This window comes from Eretmochelys imbricata, chromosome 19 (assembly GCF_965152235.1).
Source record: "Eretmochelys imbricata isolate rEreImb1 chromosome 19, rEreImb1.hap1, whole genome shotgun sequence".
Taxonomy (NCBI): Eukaryota; Metazoa; Chordata; order Testudines; family Cheloniidae; genus Eretmochelys; species Eretmochelys imbricata.
The window spans coordinates 969,867-989,986 of NC_135590.1; the positions used below are offsets into that span (position 1 = coordinate 969,867).

At 46.8% G+C, this 20,120-nt stretch overlaps 2 protein-coding genes across 6 annotated transcripts in view; both read left to right on the forward strand.

Moving 5' to 3' along the window:
• Nucleotides 1-6,552, forward strand: part of INPP5B (inositol polyphosphate-5-phosphatase B) — a 44,449-nt gene extending 37,897 nt beyond the window's left edge. For all 4 annotated transcript variants that reach the window (XM_077837808.1, XM_077837805.1, XM_077837806.1 and 1 more), the window contains 7 exons: nucleotides 697-859; nucleotides 1,052-1,287; nucleotides 2,493-2,606; nucleotides 3,104-3,188; nucleotides 4,621-4,748; nucleotides 5,001-5,112; nucleotides 5,504-6,552. In XM_077837808.1, the coding sequence (XP_077693934.1) occupies nucleotides 697-859; nucleotides 1,052-1,287; nucleotides 2,493-2,606; nucleotides 3,104-3,188; nucleotides 4,621-4,748; nucleotides 5,001-5,112; nucleotides 5,504-5,628 (963 nt within the window). In that variant the 3' untranslated portion in view covers nucleotides 5,629-6,552. The remainder of the gene's footprint in view (nucleotides 1-696; nucleotides 860-1,051; nucleotides 1,288-2,492; nucleotides 2,607-3,103; nucleotides 3,189-4,620; nucleotides 4,749-5,000; nucleotides 5,113-5,503) is intronic.
• A 4,244-nt stretch (nucleotides 6,553-10,796) lies between these two features.
• MTF1 (metal regulatory transcription factor 1) overlaps nucleotides 10,797-20,120 on the forward strand; it is a 30,813-nt gene continuing 21,489 nt past the window's right edge. For both annotated transcript variants that reach the window (XM_077837719.1, XM_077837718.1), the window contains exons 1-2: nucleotides 10,797-10,897; nucleotides 11,573-12,034. In XM_077837719.1, coding sequence (XP_077693845.1) covers nucleotides 11,624-12,034 — 411 coding nt within the window. In that variant the 5' untranslated portion in view covers nucleotides 10,797-10,897; nucleotides 11,573-11,623. The remainder of the gene's footprint in view (nucleotides 10,898-11,572; nucleotides 12,035-20,120) is intronic.

The following is a 20,120-nucleotide window of genomic DNA, read 5'->3' on the forward strand; positions in this document are numbered from 1 at the left end:
CCCTTTGCCCCTCCGTAAATGAGAATGAGAGTCCTAACTCAGGCCTGCTAAAGGACTCTGGGATCCAGGATGTAAAGCAGTTGGTACCAGTGAGTGCGAAGTAGAATGCTCACTATTTTGTTTAGTGACTTATAAAATTCTGCGGCTTGCACAGATGTTCCATAGCTGCTGGGAATGGGTACTTTCCATTCAAAAACCCAAACAGTACGCCACCCTCCCTGCCCCAGTTGAGTAGTGCAGGGTGGAATAACTGTATCCCTCACTTTAACTTGTTCTTAAAAACATAAAACCTAATAAACCCTGAACTGCTGAGATGTCTGGAGAAGGTCCACTACGTGAATGTCTCTGCTTGGAGTGCTGGATACCAGAAAATCTATTCAAATGGAGCATTTAGGTCCCCCTGTGTAGATCTAGCTTCAGTGGAGTTACACCAGCAATGAATTTGTCCCACAAGGGTGATTGGCACAGATGACCTGGGTTCCTAGGAAACTTACAGCCTTGGCAGGTCACATTTAATGTCAGGAGCTGGGTGTTTAATGTTCAGGCATGACAGATATTTCATTAACTAATGATTAAGTAGCTGAGGCACATAGATGTCCTAGGGGAAGGACCTTTCCCTTCTCTTTGAGGAAGTTGCTGGCTGTGGGTGGTGATGGAGAAGCAAGAGATGGCGAAACTGGCAATATTTGTTCCTAGTTCTTCTTCAAGGATGTGAAATACATGCAGCTGCAGGTGGAGACCTTTACTATCCGTAATGGACAAGTGCCTTGCCAATTTGAATTCATCAACAAACTGGATGAATACACCTACTGCAAAGAGTGGCTGATTGCAAACCCCAGTAAGGGCTTCCTGTTACCAGGTGACTGACTCTTCCAGAAGATTCTGCTTCTAACTATTCATCCCATATTAATAAACCGGTATCTGGTTTGTTCCACTTTGTTCTCCTTTCTGTTTGGAGTCTGTCATGGCCCCTGTATTAATCTGCCATTTGATAGGACTTGTCGGTTTCATGACTGTATTTACTGAGCATGTGTTTATTTTCTTCCTGCAGATTCTGAAATGACTATCGAATTGGAACTGTTTGTTAATAAATCAACAGCTACATGTTTGAACTCCGGAGAAGAGAAACTCGAAGACATTCTGATTTTGCACCTTGACAGGGGGAAGGATTATTTCCTGTCTGTGACAGGAAATTACCTGCCCAGCTGCTTTGGGTCTCCGATCCAGACACTGTGTTACATGAGAGAACCTATCCGGGACATGTCGGCAGAGTCCATTCGAGAACTGGTAGGTTAATGAGTGAGCTGAAGATCTTTGGGAAGCGTACCTTTCCAAGCCCAGTAGAACCCCCCCCACACCCTCTATTCGGCATTGGTGAGGCCTCATCTGGAGTACTGTGTCCAGTTTTGGGCCCCACACTACAAGAAGGATATGGAAAAATTGGAAAGAGTCCAGCGGAGGGCAACAAAAATGATTAGGGGCTGGAGCACATGACTTATGAGGAGAGGCTGAGGGAACTGGGACTCTTTAGTCTGCAGAAGAGAAGAATGAGGGGGGATTTGATAGCTGCTTTCAGCTATCTGAAAGAGGATTCCAAAGAGGATGGATCTAGACTGTTCTCAATGGTAGCAGATGACAGAACAAGGAGTAATGGTCTCAAGTTGCAGTGGAGGAGGTTTAGGTTGGATATTAGGAAAAACTTTTTCACTAGAAGGGTGGTGAAGCACTGGAATGGGTTACCCAGGGAGGTGGAGGAGTCTCCTTCCTTAGAAATTTTTAAGGTCAGGCTTAACAAAGTCCTGGCTGGGATGACTTAGTTGGGGATTGGTCCTGCTTTGAGCAGGGGGTGGGACTAGATGACCTCCTGAGGTCCCTTCCAACCCTAATATTCTATGATTCTATGAACCCTCACTCAGTGCCAGGCTATTAAACCTCAAGCTGCCCCCTCTTCCCATAGTGTTAATGAGCATTCTCCCAGTTTCCTTTTATTACTATTATGGGGTTTATCTCCAATAATCACGTTGACACCACCTGTTCCCTTAACCCCAGAAGGGGCTGGCTTGGTTGATGCAACTTATTTTCTCTGATGCAGTGTTTTCACAATCACCTGGGCTCTTTGAGCTAACTGAGTTCCATGCAGAATGTTAAAAAATGGTGTTAAAGATCCCACGGCACTTTTCCTATGAGTAGAGATCTACCTCAGTGTCCGAGGCCTTCTCCTCACTGGTGTGCATTTGGTGCCCATTTGTTATTTCATTTAGGTGGCGCGGTATTGGAAATCTGTGTATTTTTGTGTGTGAGCATGCGTATGTGAAGCAGTTTGCCATCCTTTCAGGTGGAGGTAGTGTGTAAGTGTTTATGCTGTATTAGTCTATACTCAGACCAGTTGGTGAGGCTGCCCTACTCCGTAATGTTCCTTAAAGCTAACACCCCTGTCTCTCACTCTTAGTGCTTTGCAGAGTTAAATAAGAGTCTGGCTTGCTCCTTTGCAGACCCTGCTGCCGCTACAGATGAGTGATGACATTTTTCGGGATGAGAAGCCCCTGGACATCCCCAAAGAGCTGTGGATGATGGTGGATCATCTGTACCGCAGTGCTTCCCAGCAGGTAGGCAATGTCTGCATTTGAGAAACCGCCCTCTGTTCTGCCAGACACTTAGCTGAGTTTTGAAGAACATCATGGAAATTAACAGCTTTTGTTGATGCTAGCAGCGTGGACATTAGCCAGAAGTGGGAAGAGTCCCTTCTCACAAGTGTAAGGAGATATAAAGGAGACTTGTGTGACAAGAGGCACGAGCCCCTTGAATACACTGATCGTGAAGGACACTGACTTTGTGTAAAGATCCAAGTAATGCATGTCAACAGCTGTTTCCTTTTGCTTTGTTTCATACTGCCATACAGTAACCTGGGCTAGAATGGTTGACAATATGGTGCCTACTGATACGCACCAGTCTGGAGAGACTTTCATGGCACCCCTTGTACACCTATTGTGGGGTCTCTGGGTAAAGTATGGGTCACACGTGGTTACAGTAAATAGCATTGTAACAGATTATTCTGTTTGTTTCCCTCTCTGTGAGTCTAATATCTGTGATTTTTCTGTTGCAGGAAGACCTGTTTCAGCAGCCAGGCCTAAGATCTGAATTTGAGCAGATCCGAGACTGCTTGGATACGGCAATGCTTGATACACTCCGTATCCTTTGGAACTAATGTTCAGTGAGGCTGATTTGTGTATCCTGTGCTAGATCCACTTTACACTTGGAGCCTCAAGCAGCCCTGGGGGCTCCATTACATTTTAGTGTCCCTTGTACTCTGATAACTGAGATGTGTTTCTTTAGCACTGATTGTATCAAGTCACAATGTGTCTGCCAGGTCTTTGCTAAATGGACCGATCGTCAGTGCAGGATGACCAAGCTTGCTTGGGGCCACCCCAATACTAGAGTGAATTCCTTCAGGAATTAAGGCCCATCCCAAACCTTCCCACCTTGCTCAAAGTGCAAGGCATGCTTCTTTGACCTTGTCTTCTCTCATGTAAACATATAGCAATATGTGTATATATAAAATATAGATTATCCAAAACAAAACACTCCACTGCACACATGTCTTCCCTTGGGGAAAGGAGGAGAGAACAAACACATGACAAAGGTTAGTCACGTTGCTTAATATACTTCTGGAAGGTGTTCAGATCCTAGAGAGACTAGCGTGGTGTAAGAACATGAATAGAATAGTGACTGGTAAATGACAGGTATAAATGGTCCCAGTGTTTGCTATGTGGAATCAGTCGGGATAGTACAAACTCTACCAGTAGAGCCCTGCAAATCCGCGGGTATCTGCTTTATATCGGGGGACCATTTTTGCAGATAGCGCAGATGCAGATACAAATTTTGTATCCGCGCAGGGCTCTGACAGTAAGAGCCGGGCAGGCAGCTGTGAGAAACAGCAGTGCAGACCCTCCACCTGCCCTGGGAGAGGCCTGGGGGGCAGGGACACAGACCGGGGGCTGCTCAGGCTCCCCGCCCAAGGCAGATGGAGGGTCCACCGTAGCTGCCCACAGCTGCCCACCTGGCTCTTACCTTGGTCGGGCTGTGGCTCTGAGCCGTCCCCCTGGCTGGAACTGGAGACCCGCGCTGGCAGGCCAGAGGAAGGGGGGCGTGGCTCGGAGCCGCAGCTCAGCCATGGTAAGAGCCAGGCGGGCAACTGTGGGGAGCCACAGTGGACCCTCCCCCTGCCCGTGGTGCAGGGCAGAGGGGGGCTGAGAGAAGCCCCTGGTCATGTCCCCACCCCCCAGGCTCCCTGCCCAGCTGAGGGCAGGGGGAGGGTCCGTGACTTCGCACGGGCTCCCCCCAGCAGCCCGTGCAGCTCTCCCCGACTGGGCTCTGGCAGGGGGGTGCCTCGGAGCCTCAGCCCGGCCACAGTAAGTAGAGTCCTGCAAATCCTCGGCTATCCACAGACAATTTTTGCAGATTGGATGCCAATACACATTTTAGTATCTGCGCAGGCTCTATCTACCAGCTATGAACATGTGTGGGAGTTGTGCTGAGGTCTCACCACTGATTAAAAGTTCAGCAGAGATGCTAACAAACCAGATCACTGCACTACCTTTTCTTTAACCATAATTGGGTCAGTCGGCAGCAACCATTCAGTAGCTGAGGCCCTGCTGTTGTTCCTGGAAAGCCTGCCAGAGCCTGTTATCTGCTACGGCCTCTACAACAACTGCTTGCATTATGCCAACGATTACACATTGAGCAGCCAGGTAATGCAGGCCCTGCTGCGGAGGGTTAACATAATGCCTTAAATGAACATTGAGTCTGAGTGTTCTGTGCCAAGCAGATAACGGGCTCAAACCCAAATGAGCGTATAGTCTCATGGCTCTAGAAGGTACCTAGCACTGGGGCTCCTGGTTTTTATTATGTATCATTAAGGCTTGTATAATTGTGTCGATGCTTTGAGCTTCTAGTCAATCTCTTGGTGGTTTTTCACAGTACAGTTCTTGCTTTCTTTCCAGGTTGTCTCCATGCTGCCCATATGCCATAAAAATGTGTTTAACTATCTGATGGCGTTTTTACGGGAACTACTGAAAAATTCAGGGAAAAACCACTTGGATGTGAATATTCTCGGTAAGGTGAACAAAGTGACCAGTCTTCTCTGTGGGGACTTGTAGTAGTTCATATAACAAGCCATGTGTTTCTCTGAAATGACTGCATTAGTGGTCCCTTGCTGTCTGCTATTTCTGGTGCCTGGTATGTAACCTGGCAGGAATCAGACTTCGGCCAGGAATGCAGAAAATAAGGCATTGTCACACCAAAAATCACTCTCTTTTGGCATGTAGAACTTTAAAAAAGTGCTGCTGAAAAAAGGAAAAATTGTGATGGCCGACTTCGAACTACCCGCTCCTCCTCCTCTCCCATCCATCCCCAAGTGGAACCCAAGTGCTCCCCAGTTTTCTTTTGCGGGGAATTATCATTGACATCTGGCTATTGACTGGCTTTTATTGTGTCTTTTATGCAGCTAGTATATTTGGTGGCTTGTTGCTGCGACCTCCTCCCCAACATCCTAAGCCTGATGTAACTGAGAAGAGGAAGGCTCAGCAATTCATCCAGCAGTTCCTCTTGAGAGAAGGCAACTCACCATGAATTCTAGATGCAGCTAATTTGTTTTTTAGATGAAGCTATCAAGTTACTGTAAAAATACTTTTGTACCGAGCGTAGTACCTTCAGAATGTTACAGTATTTTATTCAGAGTACAATCTGTTGATATTAAATACAGATCAGACATGTAGAACCAGTTATCACTGTATTAAGTTGTAAAGAATATTGAATTTCTAAATAAGTTTTATAAGACACAGAGCACTGACATTTTATACTGTATTTTAATTATTTAACTTGTATTAAAACCTCAATGTTAAGGTTCCTTTTATTTAAATAACAATAGCCATCTTAAAAAGAAAAGGAGGACTTGTGGCACCTTAGAGACTAACAAATTTATTTGAGCATAAGCTTTCGTGAGCTACAGCTCACTTCATCGGATGCATTCTTAGTGCACTTTCTCAGCCTGCCTTTCAGCCTCTTTCCCTGTTGGCTGGTCTGGGTGTTTGGTCTGTTCATTTTAATTAAATCCCATCCATTAAAAAGCATGAAGCAGTGGGAGAAATGAGCTACAGAACAGGAATTCTCAGGTCTCTTGCTAGCATTGCACAAACTGATCAGTAGAGTGCATTGAAGAGCCTTGCTTTGGGTTTGTTCAGAGGTCACGCAATCAGGTGAATGAGAAGAAATTTAACAATTTTATATCTAGATGAAGAGACTGTGAAAATACTATTATCCAGACCTATGTAGATCAGCTCATTTGCTGAAGATGTTTGCTATTTGTTATCAGGGCAGTGACTGATAGCCAGCATAATGTGAGATGGTTCTGTGGTAACTAAGAATATTGGGTCGATGAAATTACAGTATTGATGAATTGTTTAGCTTTGCAAATTCTGTTTTAAACATTGTATTCCATCATATTGTACAGAGTGGCAACTTTTTCTATAATTTAATTATATTTTGATGCTATAATCCTGTTAACAATAGCTACAGTGAGTGTTCGTCCCACTTCCTCCTCTCTAGGTAGAGCTGCAGTCTGTGGTCTGTCACTTGGCTTCCCGGTTTTGCTGTGATTTTGGGGGTTAAAGCGTTCTCAGCCTTACTTTTTTCCCCTACTAGATACATTTCCTTTTCTCTCTTGTTAGGTGTAAAAGACCAGGAATTCCTCAAGCTGTGTCTCCATCAATCCCATCAACAGTTAGGAGTAAAAACCTTCCCTCTCACCTGTCTAGTTCCACTAAACCAGTGATTCTCAACCCATGGGCTGCTTGTGGCCCAGTCAGCACCCAGCTGCAGCCCATGTGACATCCTCAGAATCATACAGGTAGTATATATATTGTGTAGATATGGCCCACATAACATACAGAGAGCTTCATATGTGGCTCATAATGGTAAATAGGTTGGAACCTCCCCACAGTCATACTCTATACTGCGTATGGACAGCTCTAGCCTGTGAGGAAAAACTACAAGCCATTTGAAGATCTTACGTAAGGATTGCAACATCTCTCCTGGTTCCTGCTCCTTTAGCAGAACACATGGATTCCTGCTCTATGTTCTTTTTTAGCTATAATCCTCTCTCCCTTCCCTGACCTGAAATCAAGATTGGCAGTGAAGCTGGTGTTAGAGGGAACTGCTAGCCTGCAGAAACAGCCTGGCACTTGCCCACAGAAAGAGTGGTTGCTTTATCACCTTTGTGCTATGTTCAGCCTGTGCCAACCTGGAAACCTTAACCATTTCTACCACCTATTTTCGGTGTTTGTCATGCCAAGAGGAACTGCCGACATTCACTAGCTAACAATATTTCAAAGTCCTTTTATTTTTTTAAAAGCCCCATCCTGGGTCAGTTTGTGTGTCTAAATAGTACCTCTACCACCTACATGAAATTATTTGGGCTGACAGCAGTGGGGTTGCACAGGGGCAGCTTCTAAACTTCTAAAACGTAGTTAAGTTCCCAGATCTCTACAGTATGCTCATACTGAACTGCACAAACCCCGTCATTTCCTGGTTCAGTCACCATCTCAGATCACAGGTGAGGAGAATAAGTTCTAGCTCAGACTGACACACAAGAGCATGCGTATAGCCATGGTTCATGTGAGGGAATTTGGCTGGTCGTCCAGCATCACATGAATTGAGACAGCTGAATAAGGGCCTGAGTAGGTTAGTGTGGCCTGCAATGTGCAGAAGGTCAGACTAGATCAGTAGTCTCCAACCTTTATACATCCAAGATCACTTTTTGAATCTAAGGGCAACTCAGGATCTACCCCACCCCTTCCCCAAAGCCCTGCCCCACTCACTCCATCCCCCTTCCTCTCCCCCACCCTCACTCACTTTCACTGGGCTGGGGCAGGAGTTTGGGAGGGGGTGCGGGCTCTGGGCTGGGGCCAAGGGGTTTGCAGTGTGAGAGGGGGCTCTGGGCTGAGCCAAGGGCAGGGGGTTGGGTTTAGGAGGGAGTGAGGGGTGAAAGCTCTAGGAGAGAGTTTGGGTGCAGGAAGGGGCTCTGGGCTGGGGCAGAGTGTTGGGGTGCAGGAGAGGGTATGGGGTGCTGGTTCTGGGAGGGGACTTAGAGATGGGGGTTGGGGTGCGGCCTCCCGCCGGGCAGCACTTACCTCCGGTGGCTCCCGGTTAGCAGCGGGAGCAGTGAGGCAAAGGCAGGCTCCCTGCCTACACTGCCCCCACACCGCTCCCGGCAGGGGCCAACGTGCCCCTGCGGCCCCTGGGGTGGGGGTGGGGGTGGGGGGGCACATGGCTCCGCGTGCTTCCCCCTCTCAGCAAGCACCGCCCCTGCAACTCTCCCAGCCAATGGGAGCTGCGGGGGCGGTACTTGCAGGCAGGAGTAGCACGTGTGGAGGGAGACCCTTGCCCCTGGGGCCGTGCGGCTACAGTGGCCGCTCCCGGGAGCGGTGTGGGCCAGGGTAGCCTTCGTGGCAGCCACACTGTGCTGCCACCGGAGATCGCCATCGACTGGGAGATCCTCTAGGATCGACATCGCGATGGAGCGGTTGGTGACCACTGGACTAGATGACCACAGTGGTCCCTTCTGACAGAGTCTATGAGAAAGCAGTCTCAGTAGATATCTTTGATAGCATTCCCTGAAGGTTAAATAAGAACCTGGTGAGCAGAGCCAAGAAGCACTAAGGTAGCACTGAGATGAAAGCTGGGTGGTGCAGTGGTCTGAGGCACCACGGAAGGTCGCATAGGGCTCACTGCTGGGACCCATCCAGGTAATAGCTATGGCTTGAAAGAGAGAACATAAAACATTATGCAAATGTTTATGGCTGACACAAGCGATTGGAGGACATGGATTTCCCAAGGATCCACAGAGGCCGTGGAGCTAGGCAGAACAGCAGAGGGTAGGGAGTGCTAGGACAATGCTGGTTCCATGCATCAGGAGTTAAGCACGGTCCCCAGAGGCATGCTGTTGTACGTTGCCCTGGCTCTTGGGCAGCACTGGAGTGTCAAATAATTAGATGTGTTCATCATTACCAGCCATAAAAGGTCAGCACTCCAGTCTGTGCAAGTGCAGTAAGAATTAACACCCCTTCACCTGCCTCTGGAAGAGCTCAAGCCATGTCACAAGCATGAAAAAACTGCCCTTCCCACCGTGCCTTAGAAGGTGGGCATGTGTCACAGCCTATTTTTCTCCTTGGCAGCTAGGTACCCTCATCATCTTGCTACACGTAAAGGCAGCTGAACTATTCCCTCCCTCCTGGTTCGGGGTGCCAGGCTTTTTTTTCGATCGGAACGCCTGGTCGAAAAGGGACCCTGGCGGCTCAAGCTTGTCACTGCCGACTGGGCCATTAAAAGTCTGGTCCATGGTGCAACAGGGGCTTGGGGCTAAGGCAGGCTCCCTGCCTGCCCTAGCTCCATGCGGCTCCTGGAAGTGGGTGCTAGGTCCCTGCAACTCCTAGACACATGGGTGGCCAGGGAGGCTCCGTGCGGGCTGGCTCCGCATTTCCCATTGGCTGGGAACTGTGATCAGTGGGAGCTGTGGGGTCAGTTCCTGTGGGTGCACGGAGCCTTCCGGCCACTCATGCGTCTAGGGGCTGCAGGGACCTGGCGGCCACTTCCTGGGAGCCACGGTACACGCCGCCGGGACCCCACACCCCGAACACTCTCCTGCACCCCAACCCCCTGCCCCAGGCCGGAGTCCCCTCCCACACCCCCCCTCATCCCCGGCCCCACCCCAGAGCCCGCACCTGCAGCTGGAGCACTCACCCCCCTCCGGCACCCCAGTCCCCTGCCCCAGCCTGGTGAAAGCGACTGAGGGAGGGGGGATGGAGATGGCGGGGGTGGGGCCTTGTGGAAGAGGCAGGACAGGGGTGTTCAGTTTTGTGCGTTAGAAGGTTGGCAGTCCTACTCCTGGCGTCACTGTGATGCCTGAGCACTTACTGTCTCCGAGGCGGTGACCTGAGGCAGTGACCCGAAGAGTGGTGCGTGGTTAAAACACAGAAGTGGGTTATCGCCCCAAACTAAACACCATATTCCCTGAACGAGAGGAGGGTAAATGTTACCCTCCATGTCCTGACTGGACTGACCCAGTCCCAGGACACACCTGTGAGGAGTTGTAGCCCTGCTGGCCCGTTAACAGGCACCAGGTTCAAAACAAGCAAAAGGAAGTATTTCTTCACACAAGGCACAGTCAACCTGTGGAACTCCTTGCCAGAGGATGTTGTGAAGGCCAAGACCATAACAAGCTTCAAAAAAGAGCTAGATAAGTTCATGGAGGACAGGTCCACCAATGGCTACTAGCCAGGATGGGCAGGGATGGGGTCCCCGGCCTGTGTTCGCCAGAGGCTGGGGATGGGCGACGGGGTGGATCCCTCGGTGAGTCCCTGCTCCGTTCGCTCCCCCTGGGCCCCGGCACTGGCCGCTCTCGGCCGGCAGGACTCTGGGCTGGATGGACCTTTGGGCTGACCCCCTCTGCTCTGTGGCCCGGCCCGGCCCGGCCCGGCCTGCCCCTGGCACGGGGTGGCTGCTGCCCAGCCCTGAGCCCGCTCCCCTCTGCACACAGGTCCCAGCTGGCCCCGCCCCACGGCACCCCTGCTGGCCCCGCCCTTTCACAGGAGGCCCCGCCCCCTCCTGGCCACGCCTCCTCAGTCCCACAGCCTCCTCCTGTCAGAGTGAGGCCACGCCCTCTCGACGGCCCCGGAGCTCCCGCCCCTCAGCCCCCACCCCGGCCACCTCCTCCTCGCGGGCGGGGCCGGAAGGGGCGGGTCTCGGCGTGCTGCGCGAGTGCCGGAAGCGGAAGTGATGCGTTGGGTAATCATGGTGCCGCGGGGAGGCCGCCGCTGCCGCCGCCGCCGTTACCGGGCGCTTGGTGAGAGCGGGGCGCGCCCAGCTTGGGGGCTGCGGCCGGGGCAGGGCGGCCCGGGGCCCTGCCGGGCCCAGTGAGCGCGACTTGGGGCCCGCGGGCTGCGCCCGGCCGCTCCGGGCCCCCGGCTCCGGCCCGCGCTGGGCGGCCCGGCCTGTGTCCGTAGCGCGGGGCAAACGAGGGGGCGGGACCTGGCCTCAGCCCGGGGGGGGGGGCGGGGGGAGTGTGCAGCGCCGAGCGCAGGGGACCCGGACTCAGCCCGGGAGAGCGGGGGGGACTGGGGGAAGTGTGCAGCGCCGAGCGCAGGGGACCCGGCCTTAGCCCGGGACAGCAGTGGGGGCGGGGGCAGTGTGCAGCGCCGAGCGCAGGGGACCCGGCCTCAGCCCGTGCTTTGTTGCTATATCAGGAGCAGCCCCGTGCCCACCTGGCCCTTCCCCTCCTGGCTCCGCGATCAAGGGCTGGTGATAGTCACTCGCTGTTCCCTGCTTGGCTCCTATACGAACTGAATAAAAGCTGTCCTGCACTATTTGTCTTGATTTTCTGAAAGCGAGACAAGGTTTCTGGAAGTGAATTAATGGGGACAGGAAATATAAACTTGTTGAAATTCACACCCTTGAGGGATTTAGGTGAAGTCCTTATCTAAATATTGATATTCTTACTCTTGTGCTACTCTTGTTACAGATGAGTTGTTACATTTTGATTTCATGATGCTGCACTGAATTCCATTAAACCATGGGGGAAAATAGTCCTGATGGCAGCATTCACTACTATGAAGCGGAGGAAGATGAACTGACCCAAGATGATAAAATGATGAGGTTTGTGGACAAAAATGGTCTGGTTCCTTCATCATCTGGGACAATTTATGACAGGACAACTGTTCTAATTGAACAAGACCATGGGACATTAGAAGATGATGAGGATGAAGGACAATGTGGAGATCACTTGCCTTTTTTACCAGAGGGACATGAAGAAGGATTTCATTTAATAGATCACGAAGGAATGTCCCAGGGTTATGTGCAACATATTATTTCTCCAGATCAGATTCATTTGACTATAAATCCTGGTTCAACTCCCATGCCAAGAAATATCGAAGGAGCTACTCTCACTTTGCAATCTGAATGCCCAGAAACCAAGCGTAAAGAAGTAAGTGACCAACTATAATCGTAGAACTTTGCCCATCCTGAGCGCTGTTCATCTGGTGATCTCAAAGCACTTTGCAGATATTGTTGAGGTTTTTTTCCCAAGTGGTACTGAGAATTTAGCTGCACACTAAAGGAAAACATATGACTAACTCCACATAACTGTTTTGAAAATCTCAACCATTAGGTTTAGCTTCACAGTAGCTCTGTGGTTATGTAGGTAAGTACATGATAAGTTGCCCAGGATTACACAGTGAGTCAGCAGCTAGAATCAAGAATGTAACTTATCAGTCCTGATTCACAGTCTCGCCTGCTCTCACTACTTAGACCATTCACCTTATTATGTAGCTGTTACTGTGTGAAGAGAACCCCAGTGTGTTTCATGACAGTGCAGTAACCACTAAATATAGTAATAAAAGGTGACTGGAAAATAAGGACCATGATAATAGTACATGTGCTTTAGTGGTCTTTCTCTCTAAATAGCTTGATTAGTCTTTCACAACTCTTAAAAATATTGCCAAAACTAAGCATTTAAAATGGATATAAGCTTTCTTAGCCTGAGGTGTACCAAGTTTGGCTTAGGAAAATTTCTGCATCCCAATTAAGTGTCAATTTCCAGCCCATTGTGATTTGAAATTTCTAAAATCTTCGTCACCCACACGGATTTTGAAACAGAAACTTGACATAATCTTAGTTACAGCGTTATTACCCGGGGCACTGTAATCAGCAGCAAGTGAAATTTTAGGAAATCACAATTGTACTTGATTAAAATGTGACCTTTTGAACCAGCTGACTCCTGTGAAATGGGTGGTTCTAGCAATAGAACACATGATTTTCATAGTGAATTTTTGTTGTGTTGAAAGCAAAGTGGGTTCGGACAGACTTGGTAAAAAAATTTTCTCTAAAAATAATGAATTGTGTGGGGTATCTTTGGTTGACTAGTGTTAATGTAATCTGTCAGCATATCAGACTTCGGGCTGGTTCTGTAGTCCTTGCTCATGGTGAAGAAGGACTTACATGAGTATTTCCATTAAAGCCAATGGAACTACTTGTGTAACTGATCCTCTCTGTGAGTAAGGGTTGCAGAATTGGGCTTTTAGTTAGAATGGAATCTGGGTTTGAAAGCCTGAATAATTTAGTTTAGCAGGTTTCAGAGTAGCAGCCGTGTTCGTCTGTATTTGCAAAAAGAAAAGGAGTACTTGTGGCACCTTAGAGACTAACCAATTTATTTGAGCATGAGCTTTCGTGAGCTACAGCTCACTTCATCGGATGCATTCAGTGGAAAATACAGTGGAGAGATTTATATACACACAGAACATGAAAAAATGATGTGTGTATGTAAAAAAAAAAAAAAGCAGGGGACCTTGATTGACGATCACTTGGCAAAGTGAAAGTGGTTCAGTAGCAGCAGCAGTTGCTTTCAAGTCAGAGATGCAATTTCTGGACCGGAAGGTCTCAATCAGCAAGTCTGTTAGCCTAGGACTCAAATGGGATATTTTCTTTTCCAATTTTCAGTAGTGTTACTGGCTGCTGCACCCTGCCTTCTTCACTGCTGATTTATTACTACAATTTATTTTCATGTCATGCTACAGTTTTCCTTTGTTCTTTATAGGACACTCAACTTGCCACTTCCAGTGTCTGAGAATAGTGGTGTGTGTGAGCTAAATCAGTGTGGTTCTTTCTCCAAATGTGTAAAAAATAGGATTGTCCTCTATTACTTTTTGAGGTGTTTGAAAGGCTTGGAAGATTTTTTTTTTTTTTTTTTTTTTGGTAATTGTCTTTTCTGCTTTGTTATATGCTGTAAATTCAGGCAATGACTACTTCTCTCTCTGTAGAGGAGTCAAGATGACTAGAGAGCTGCTAGTAGGGGGTACAGTAAAAGTGAATCCTGGGAAAATGTGGTCTTATGTCTGCTCAATTTAAATGCTTGACAACTAGTTGGGAGGAAAGATCTTTAAAGACTAAACACGCTTGCACCTTCAATTAAGGTCTGAAAAAGCTATCCCACTAGTTCTCTGGCCCTTACGAAACAGGGAAGATGACTTGACGTTGCTTATATTTGAGAGAGAAGCAAAATAGAAACCCTTTATGAACGTTCACAAAGTAGTAAAAGGGCTTAGTCCCAATTTCTTTAGTTTGGAGGTCACCTTTAACTCTATTTTGTTACAACATCTCATTCTACGTTTAGTACTATTTTCCCCGTGAGAATAGCTAGTACTTACATCATCTTCCATCTTAGTTTCATAAGCTTCCTATTCAGTGGTACTAATTCACCCTGAACTCAGTTTAATCTTGTAATTTGTGCTCCCTTGGTTTTGAATTACTCAGCAGTCCGAACAATTTAGCTAGTTGGACGATGTTCCATCCTATATGCCACCAGGTTTTCTTCACCAATAAAGATAAACTTTACTTCCTCTTAGCCCCTACTTATGTATATGTGTAAAATGTAGGCTCCTTCTGGTTACCCTCCAAGGTTGTGCTATCCTTTCTTTGCAAAGTGAATACACAATATAGCTATAATTGCCTTCTACAGAACTGATACTGCTTTGAGTTTGTGTTCTGCCATCTGTGGCTGTGTCCTAGTGCCATGTTTCATTGGTGGTGATGGCGTTAAGCCTTTTTCTGGTAAACTCCCATCTTTTCCTGCTCTGTACTCTGCATGACAGCTTCATTTTAGATGTTTGGTCCCCTCTTCCCAGACCTTTTATCTATAGTAAACAAACACTTGCCCTTTGTACTAAAAGATGTGTGTTGCTTTGAGTATCGTTGTATAGCTCCTCATCTCACCACTTACATGTGCAGCCCATGGACCAAGCGATTGTTACTAGCTTCTGGTAGTGCCCACAATCTTGAGTAGCTCACAAGTATGTAAAACACTTTCATGTATTGCAGTAGTTGATGTAAAGATGATTCTCCTGCACGTGGAGCTTTTTGATGCAGCACTTTGCACCCTAACTTCAGGACAAACTGCATTACCAGGAATTCAGTTTATTTTAGTGCTGATGTGTATTAGTAATGAGTGGTACTAAAGCTGGTAGTCCTGTTAGGAAAGATAATGTACCTTTTTCCAGCTAATAAAATTCACTTTCCTACCTTGTGTCTGTTTTTAATCCACCAGTCTACTTTACATGCCAGACCTTTCTCATGCTTTGTCTCAACCTATGACACTGCAACTATAAGATGAACTTTTTAAACTGCCGAGCAGATGTGTAACCGTTCTGCAGTGCTCAGCAAAGATACCTTGCATCAGCTGTCTTGCTGTTACTAAATCAAACATGCTGCATGGTGTGTTTTTAACTAATACAACATTGCTATTGCCTTCTCTGCACAATGATTCTCCTCTCCCGTGGATGCTAGGTTTCCCAGTTCTCTATCTTGTCATGGAGGAGCATTTTAAAAATGCTAAAACTTCACAAATTTGTCCTCAATTTTCTGAAAGCTGGTGCATGATTGTTATCTAGGCTTAGGATACTTTTCATTTTAAACATGTCCAGTGTTTTCTTTATCTTTTTCTCTATCTCTGTGCTGTCCTATACTAGACCAAGGAATAAGAAACAAACCCCCATATCTGGCTGATAGTGTGGTTCCCCTTTCCATCCAGTTAGCCCACTGACGTTCCTTTGCAGATGTTTGTACCCACTCATAAGAGGCCATCCAGTACATGTTTCTGCTTGTGGCCCTCTTCAGAACTGAGTGAGTAATCCCTGCAAGCTCCTGTGAGTAGATAGTACCCAGTTAAATAAGCAAAAGTAGTGTCTAAGACTGAATCTGTTCTAAAAAATCCTGTGCAGCAATTCTCAGATGGTCTGTGGGCATGGTGTTGGCTCCTCCTTGTTTTCAGCTGCATTAAGGACAGCTAAAATTCATAGAATTATAGAAATGTAGGTCTGGCAGAGACCTTGAGAGGTCATATTGTCAGTTCCTTGTGCTGAGGCACCACCCGGTGTACCTAGACATTCACTGACAGGTGTTTGTCTAAACTGTTCTTAAAAACTGCCAATTATGGGGGTATAGAATCGTGGAATATTTCCTATTTCTTTTCCATGAGCAGTTGATGCTGCAGGCAAGGCATCACTTTGTAAAGCAAGTTAGATTGGAAGTGGTGAGGGTTGGCAGAATGGTCTCCACTGCTAGGCAGAAGCAGTTGAAAAAGGGAGAGGTTTAGTCTGTGGTGCTGAGAGTTGAAGGTTGTAGGTCTCCTCCAACCCCATAAAGGCTGCTGTGTGACACCAAAAAGCTATCCATTGCCCTCCTGTTGTAAATGCCAAGGCTGCTTTTCTTACTGTGGCAATGCTTGCTTTTTGCTTTTGATTCTTTCACTTCTGTCTATGCAGCCTCTCTCTCCTTCCACAATCCACCCTCCCCTGCTGCTTTTGGCAGTTAAATATTTTCCGTGCTATTCAGAATTCTTCGGTGTGCGGTGCTTTTCCTCACCACCCCTTTCCCTAGAGTGTAGAGTTACTGTGCTGTCAGCACTTGGTAACTGCCCTTCCTGCATTGATCTAACGCTTGTGATTCCTGAAAGGTCTGTATCCACAAAAACAATGAGAAGTCCGGTGGCACCTTAAAGACGAACAGATTTATTTGGGCGTAAGCTTTCATGGGTAAAAAAAAAACAAAAACCCAACTTCTTGTTTACCCGTGAAAATTCATGCCCAAATAGATCTGTTAGTCTTTAAGGTGCCACTGGACTCCTCGTTGTGTTTTTCTAAAAGGTCTGTCTCGTTTTCAAACTTTGGTACCACTTGTATAGTTTATCATGGCATTCAGGGCTCATGGACTTTGAAAAGCAGGTGTTCATAGAACCATAGAAATATAAGACTTGGAGAGACCTCAAAGTCATCAAATCCTGTCCCCTGCGTTGAGACAGAACCAAGTAAATCTAGACCATCCCTGGCTAGTGTTTGTCCAACCTGTTCTTAAAAACTTCTAATGGTGAGGAGTCCACTACGTCTATTGGAAGCTATTCCAGACCTTAGCTACCCTAACACAGAGAAAACTTTTAAAAATAGCTAACCTAAATCTCCCTTGCTGCAGATTAAGCCCATTACTACTCCTTGTACCTTTAGTGGACATGGAGAACAATTGATCACTGTCCTCTTTATAACAGCCTTAACAGATTTGAAGCCTGTTATCAGGTCCTTCCTCAATTGTCTTTTCTCAGACTTAAACGTGCCCAGTTTTTTTAAGCTTTCCTCATAGGTCAGGTTTTCTAAACCTTTTGATCATTTTTGTTGCTCTCCTATGGACTCTCTCCAGTTTGTCCATATTCTTAGTGTGGTGCTCAGAATTAGACACAAGGGCCTAACTACTGCCAACTAAAGTGGGACACTGATGTCTTGCATATGACACTGTTGTTAATACACTCTATAAGCCTTTTTCACAGCTGCATTATAGTGTTGACTCATTCGGTTTGTGGTCATAGAATCATGGAATATCAGGGTTGGAAGGGACCTCAGGAGGTCATCTAGCCCAACCCCTTGCTCAAAGCAGGACCAATCCGCAACTAAATCATCCCAGCCAGGGCTTTGTCAAGCCTGACCTTAACTCCTAAGGAAGGAGATTCCACCACCTCCCTGGGTAACCCATTCCAGTGTTTCACCACCCTCCTAGTGAAAAAGTTTTTCCTAATATCCAACCTAAACCTCCCCCGCTGCAACTTGAGACCATTACTCCTCGTTCTGTCATCTGCTACCACTGAGAACAGTCTAGATCCATCTTCTTTGGAACCCCCTTTGAGATAGTTGAAAGCAGCTATCAAATCCCCCCTCATTCTTCTCTCCACACACTAAACAATCCCAGTTCCCTCACCCTTTCCTCATAAATCATGTGTTCCAGTCCCCTAATCATTTTTGTTGCCCTCCGCTGGACATTTTCCAATTTTTCCACATCCTTCTTGTAGTATGGGGCCCAAAACTGGACACAGTACTCCAGATGAAGCCTCACCAATGTCGAATAGAGGGGAACGATCACGTCCCTCAATCTGCTGGCAAGGCCCCTACTTCTACATCCCAAAATGTCATTGGCCTTCTTGGCAACAACGGCACACTGTTAACTTCTTTCTAGCTTCTCATCCACTGTAACCCCTAGGTCCTTTTCTGCAGAACTGCTGCCGAGCCATTCGGTCCCTAGTCTGTAGCTGTGCATTGGATTCTTCCATCTTAAGTGCAGGACTCTGCACTTGTCCTTAATGAACCTCATCAGATTTCTTTTGGCCCAATCCTCTAATTTGTCTAGGGCCCTCTGTATCCTATCCCTACCCTCCAGTGTATCTACCTCTCCTCACAGTTTAGTGTCATCTGCAAACTTGCTGAGGGTGCAATCCACACAATCCTCCAGATTGTTAATGAAGACATTGAACAAAACCGGCTTGAGGACCGACCCTTGGGGCACTCCACTTGATACCGGCTGCCAACTAGACGTGGAGCCATTGATCACTACCCATTGAGCCTGACAATCTAGCCAGCTTTCTATCCATCTTATAGTCCATTCATCCAGCCCATACTTCTTTAACTTACTGGCAAGAATGCTGTGGGAGACCGTGTCAAAAGCTTTGCTAAAGTCAAGGAACAACACGTCCACTGCTTTTCCCTCATCCACAGAGCCAGTTATCTCATCATAGGTCCACTTTAACTCCAGATCCTCTGCGACAGTTAATAACCTAGCCAGTTATTCCCCATTTAAGTACTTTGCCTTGTCTTTATTGAATTTCATCTTGTTGAGTTTGGATCAATTCTCCAGCATGTCAAGATCCGTTTGAATTCTAATCCTGTCCTTCAGAGAGTTTACAACTCCTCCAGGCTTGGTGTCATCTTTTACTCTCCACTCTATTGAATTGTCCTGGACCTAGGACTGACCCATTACATACACCCTCCCACTATGACAGTGAACTACTGATAAGTACTCTTTGAGTACAGTCTTTCTACCTGTTGTGCACCCACCTTATGGTAATTTCCTGTAGACCACATTTTCCTAGTTTGCTTATGAGAATGTCATGTGGGACTGTGTCAAAAGCCTGACTAATCCTTCTCTAACCGTAACCTATGTTACTCTATTCCTATAATACTAAGGGGTTAGGACAACCTTTCCCTGTGTAGCTTGCTTCCACAGTAAATTTGCCCAACATTAAAATACATTTCAACTCCAGATGCTGTATAAGTGAGCCCCATTCCAATATTTAACTGAAACTTCTATGCAGAGAACTTCGCTTTTCCTACAGCCTTCATTTTAGTTGGGAGATTCACTGAGCTTCCCTAGCTCCCTCTCTGGACCATAGCAGCACTTCAGAATCACTGTCACTTGTGTTCTCAAGCTGGCAGCGCGGTCTAGACAATTAGAAATGAACATGGTGATAAAGGCACAAAAATAAATCTTGTCTTTAGGTACAGATGTAAATTAAGGCCTGTTTTTAGACTGAAGTTCTCCTGATTAATCCAGCATGAAGATGGATCTCTGTGGGAATTTAATAGAATGCTAGAAAAATTTACCTCCTTTTCACGAAGTAGCTTAAATGATTACAATCACATCCTAGCACCAAAGAGACAGGATTCAAACCCCATGTTGGTCACAGTGGAGAACAAAAAAATTCAGTTACTTTCCTACTTAAGTGATTCCTTTCCGCTGGCAGCTAGCTGCTGTATTATAACACATTTCTATTTGTTGGTGTGCATGAAGCTTTTGTATATGTAATTTGCTTTAAGGTTCTGTAATGACCAGGATCTGTCATCTCATCAAAGGAAGGTGAAATTAAAAGTATAATTCTTTCCTTCCTAGTGTGAAATACTACTGTTATATCAACAAGAGACTCTGGATTGAATGAGAATTGTGACAAATGTAATTTATATATAAAAATAAAAACAGGAGAAAAGGAATTAAATACCAAACAACAAAATGTGTCCCTAATCCCAACACAATTATTATAACACCAAGGGGTTTAGTGCAAACTGTGATCCCACTTTACTGCCATCAAGCCTTCTGCATGTTGCTTGCTGTAAACAGGCATAAAAAGGTCCTGGGCCTCTGCCTTCACCTACATGTGTCAGTAGTGCCAACCTATCCCCTGTAGCTTGTATTCATAGGAGGAAGGTCAC